This window comes from Babylonia areolata, chromosome 31, assembly GCF_041734735.1.
Source record: "Babylonia areolata isolate BAREFJ2019XMU chromosome 31, ASM4173473v1, whole genome shotgun sequence".
NCBI lineage: Eukaryota > Metazoa > Mollusca > Gastropoda > Neogastropoda > Buccinidae > Babylonia > Babylonia areolata.
This window is the reverse complement of record NC_134906.1, coordinates 8,820,406-8,825,405: the sequence shown is the minus strand read 5'-3', so window position 1 is coordinate 8,825,405 and position 5,000 is coordinate 8,820,406. Positions and strand designations below refer to the sequence as shown.

At 40.7% G+C, this 5,000-nt stretch overlaps 1 protein-coding gene across 1 annotated transcript in view; it reads right to left on the bottom strand.

The window, feature by feature from the left end:
* Positions 1 to 1,408, bottom strand: part of LOC143276193 (neuronal calcium sensor 1-like) — a 67,986-nt gene extending 66,578 nt beyond the window's left edge. Inside the window, exon 1 of the mRNA XM_076580632.1 lies at positions 1,085 to 1,408. Within this exon, the coding sequence (XP_076436747.1) occupies positions 1,085 to 1,352 (268 nt within the window). The 5' untranslated portion in view covers positions 1,353 to 1,408. The remainder of the gene's footprint in view (positions 1 to 1,084) is intronic.
* Positions 1,409 to 5,000: the final 3,592 nt, after the last annotated feature.

The window sequence follows — 5,000 nt, the reverse complement described above, 5'->3', positions numbered from 1 at the left end:
TTTTTTGTTTTTTTTTTGATTGTTTTGTTGTTGGTTTTTTTGTTGTTGTGCTGATTCAAACCTGAACTCACAGCAGCATTTCGAAGAATGTGAGTTCGATTCCCAGATGCCCCCCCAAATTTAATAAAAGTTGGCATTCCTGCTAGTTGCCAGTTTTGAATGTTTTGTCGTTCTGGCAGTGTCAGTAAAATGTGAGATAGTTTGATGTTTCGGCATTACCGCTGTTTATATTTCAATGTGATGTCGTTCTGGTGGTTTCGCTGTATCGTGGAATAATCTAATTAGTTTGATTTGATTTGATCTGATATGGATACTTATACAGTGCCTACTCTCTAAGCTCTAAGCGCTTTACAAAACACGGGGTCATTTACACAACCTACCTGGTTAGAGCCGACTGACGGCTGCCATTGGGCGCTCATCATTCGTTTCCTGTGTCATTCAGTCATGTTTCAGGCACGCGCACAATTAACATATTCAGACAGACGTGTAACATTTTACGTGTTTTGTTCAATCATCCCGCTATGTAGGCAGCCTTACTCCGTTTTCGGGGGTGTGCATGCTGGATAATGTTCTTGTTTCCATAACCCACCGAACACTGACATGGATTACATTATCTTATACGTGCGTATTTGTTCTTCTGCGTCCTGTTATGATGTTATGTTATGCAACAAAAAATCATGTTGACGCATTCACTCATGTCATAATGACCTCATAGCCAATGATATCTAAGTGTCAAAGTGTCGAGCTTTCTTTCTGTCTGTCTGTCTGTCTCTTTAGCATACTGTTCTGTTATGCAACAAAAGATACAGTGACGCATTCACCCATGCAATAAGGACCTCATGGCTAGTGATACCAAAAGTGTCAGTGTGTCTACTCTCTCTGTCTCTCTTTTTAATAATCATTATCATCATTATCATTAGATGTAGTGGTAGTAGTGGTGGTTGTTGTTGTAGTAGTTGTTGATATTGTTCTAATTTTCATGATGATGATGATGACGACGATGATGACAACAACAACAACAATAACAAACAAACATCCATACTGTAGTAGTAGTAGTAGTAGTAGTAGTAGAAGAAGTACTCACAGTAGGTACATCCTTGAAGTTCCCTCACTTCGTCAGTGGTAAGCTTGGCTGGACGACCTCCCATTGCGTTGGTCCGCGAAAGAGAGAGAGAGAGAGAGAGAGAGAGATCTTGACACTGACGGTACCCCTGCACCACCGCGAACCCCAAAACACACGCGCTCCCACGACAACACTCCTGGTTCTTTTTTTTTTCTTTTTTTTTGTCTCTGGTTTCACTCAGCAAAGGCTCTATATAAATATATTTGCCGTCACTTTCTTTACAATACATACAGAAAAGATGTAGCCACAAAAAAACAACATTAGTCTGTCTCTTTTTTTTTTTTCTTTTTTTCTTCTTTTTTTTTCACAGGGCGCGATTTCTTCCCGAAGTTTGGTGATGGTTTTTAGTTGATTAAAGATGCTGGTGATGATGATAATATAAAGAAGAAGAAGAAGAAGAAGAAGAAGAAGAGTTTGTAAGGTTTCGTGTGTGTAGTCTATGCGTGGGCGTGTGAATGACACAAAACACGTGATTCTGACGATTTTTTCCACAGCACTTCCTGTTTAATGTTTAGTTTTCTACTTCTTGTTTTTTGGTGTGTTTTTTTAACTTCTTGTTCGCGTGTGTGCAAATGTCACGCAGTTTTAGTTTCCGCAGTGTTTATACATGGCACTTGTTCTTTATTCGTAGACCAATGGTTGGTTGGTTGGTTGGTTGTTGTTGTTGATAGCTGGTTTTTTCGGTTTTTTTTTTCACACAAAGCACTGCGTTCATAGTCAGCAATGTCGATCTAAAATGCCATGGTTTCTGTCAGAATCAACATTGTTATTATCATCATCATCGTTGTTGTTGTCATTATCATCATCATCATCATTATTATTATTATTATCATTATTATTATTATCATCATTGTTGCTATGATGATGATGATGATTATGATAATGATAATGATGATGATGATCATCATCATTACTACTACTACTACTACTACTACTACTACTACTATCATATCATCATCATCATCATCATTATTTATCATTATTATAATTACTGTTATTATTGTTGTATTTGTTAGCATCATTATCATTTTCATTAATATTATTATTATTATTACTACCATAATCATTATTATTGTTGTTATTATCATTATTGATGCTCTTTTAAATGCCTTCCTTTCTTCTGTTTATATATATATATATATATATATATATATATATATATATATATATATATATAAAATTTTCATACAGGTATTTCAGTTAAGCTGTCATTGATTAAAAAAAAAAAAAGAAGGGGAAAAAAACCCAAAGAAACAACATTTCTTTAAATGCTTTTTTCCCTATTGGAGTCAATATCCCCAGAATCCAGCTGGGCCCCCATAAAAAAAACATGACCTTAATGGCATCAGGCAATAGGTCGCTAAACTCAACTCCAAGCAGAGTCAATCTTTTCCTCAGTTTCAATCAGAACAAGCCGATAACCGGGATTTTTGTTTTGTTTTTTTGGCACATCATTTATCATCAAAGATTAAAGGTCACACACACACACACACACACACACACACACACACACACACACACACACACACACACACACGTAATATATATATATATATATATATATATATATATATATATATATATATATAGCGAGAGAGAGAGAGAGAGAGAGAGAGAGAGGACCCTTGACCTTTAAATTTCTCTCTCTCTCTCTCTCTCTCTCTCTCTCTCTCTCTCTCTCTCTCTCTCTCTCTTCTGGTTCTTCTCCACAGGTACAGTTTGTATGTATAAGTTCCCAAGAGGAGTTTTATTTTATTTAATGTATCTGTTTTCTTTTTACATTTTTTTTATATAGAATTCTATTCTATTTTCACTGGCACACACAAAACCCACTCGCTACTCACTATATTGACGGGCGCCATAGCCGAATGGTTAAAGCAATGGACTTTCGATCTGAGGGTCCCGGCTTCGAATCACGGTGACGGCGCCTGGTGGGTAAAGGGTGGAGATTTTTACGATCTCCCAGGTCAACATATGTGCAGACCTGCCAGTGCCTGAATCCCCTTCGTGTGTATACGCAAGCATAAGATCAAATACGCACGTTAAAGATCCTGTAATCCATGTCAGCGTTCGGTGGGTTATGGAAACAAGAACATACCCAGCATGCACACCCCCGAAAGCGGAGTATGGCTGCCTACATGGCGGGGTAAAAACGGTCATACACGTAAAAAGCCCACTCGCGTATATACGAGTGAACGTGCGAGTTGAAGCACCTGTTGAAATGTCGCACGTACTACAGCATTTTATTTTATTCTATTTTATTTTGTCATATTCTTTTTTTTTTTTTCATTTCACTTTATCTTATTGTTTTTTTGTATTTTATTTTGTTTGATCTCATTCTATTCGTTTTCTACACACATACACTCACTGTTTTTTTTTGTATTTTTGTATTTTGTATTTCTTTTTATCACAACAGATTTCTCTGTGTGAAATTCGGGCTGCTCTCCCCAGGGAGAGCGCGTCGCTATACTACAGCACCACCCATTTTTTTTTTCCTGCGTGCAGTTTTATTTGTTTTTCCTATTGACGTGGATTTTTCTACAGAATGTTGCCAGGAACAACCCTTTTGTTGCCGTGGGTTCTTTTACGTGCACTAAGTGCGTGCTGCACACGGGAACTCGGTTTATCGTCATCCGAATGACTAGCGTCCAGACCACCACTCAAGGTCTAGTGGAGGGGGAGAAAATATCGGCGGCTGAGCCGTGATTCGAACCAGCGCGCTCAGATTCTCTCGCTTCCTAGGCGGACGCGTTACCTCTAGGCCATCACTCCATCAGTCCATACTGACGAACGCACTACAATACAACTGTGACCTATTGAAATATCGCACTGATTTTACAACAACAAAAAAAGTGTTGCATTTCATTTCATTTCATTTTTCTTTTCCACGTGAACACTTGCCTCTCACACTGCTGCTGTCCAAAAACGAAGTCAACACCTGTTGAAATGTGGCACTGTAATACTTAGCGTTCGATTTCTTCTTTTTTTTTTTTCTATTTCCACACACACACACACACACACATGCACTCGCGGCTGCAGTAGCCCCTTGCAACACTTGTTGGAATCAGCACTGCGCACTAACGACAAACAGCAGTCCTTGTGTGCCGCAACTGACCGCAACCAGAACAGCTGCAACAACAACAGCAGCAACAGCAGCAACAGCAGCAACCGAAGAAGCGAAGAAGTAAGAACAACGAACCCCCCAGTCGACACAATCTGTCTGTTGTCACCACCACCACCACCACCACCACCACAACCACATCACGACACACCCTTTCCACCCACCACGCCGACTGCTGCCAAACGGAAAGAAGGGAGGGAGGGAGGGAGGGAGGGAGGGAGGGAGAGAGATGATGCGACGACGACACTGACTGACTCAGCCAGTAGGAAGCGAGCAACAGCCTTCGACAACACACAAACCTTCGCTCTCTCAGTCTCACAGACACACACACAGAATCCTCCGATTCAACCGACCACCAAAACAATCTCCTGTTCTGTCTGTACGTCGTCATCAAGGTACTACCACTACCACCATCACCGTTATTATCGTCGTCTCGTCGTCACCATCATCATCATCATCATCGCCAGCTTGCTGAAAATGGCCCTCAGTTCCCTCGAAAGTCAGTCATTCTGTGACACATTATTAGCTCCCTTTGATAACGCCACACGAAGCCAGCTGCTGATCGCTCGCTAACACGGTGAGGGTTGGAGGTTGAGATGGGTGTGGGTGTGGGTGTGGTGTGGATGGGGGTGTGGAGTGGGTGTGTGTGGGGGTGGGGTTAGTGGTGGTGGTGGTGGTGGTCGTCGTGGTGGTGGCGGCAGAAGATGCTTGCCCCTATATGCAAAACAGGCGGGGGGAAAAATCAATCAGATTTCT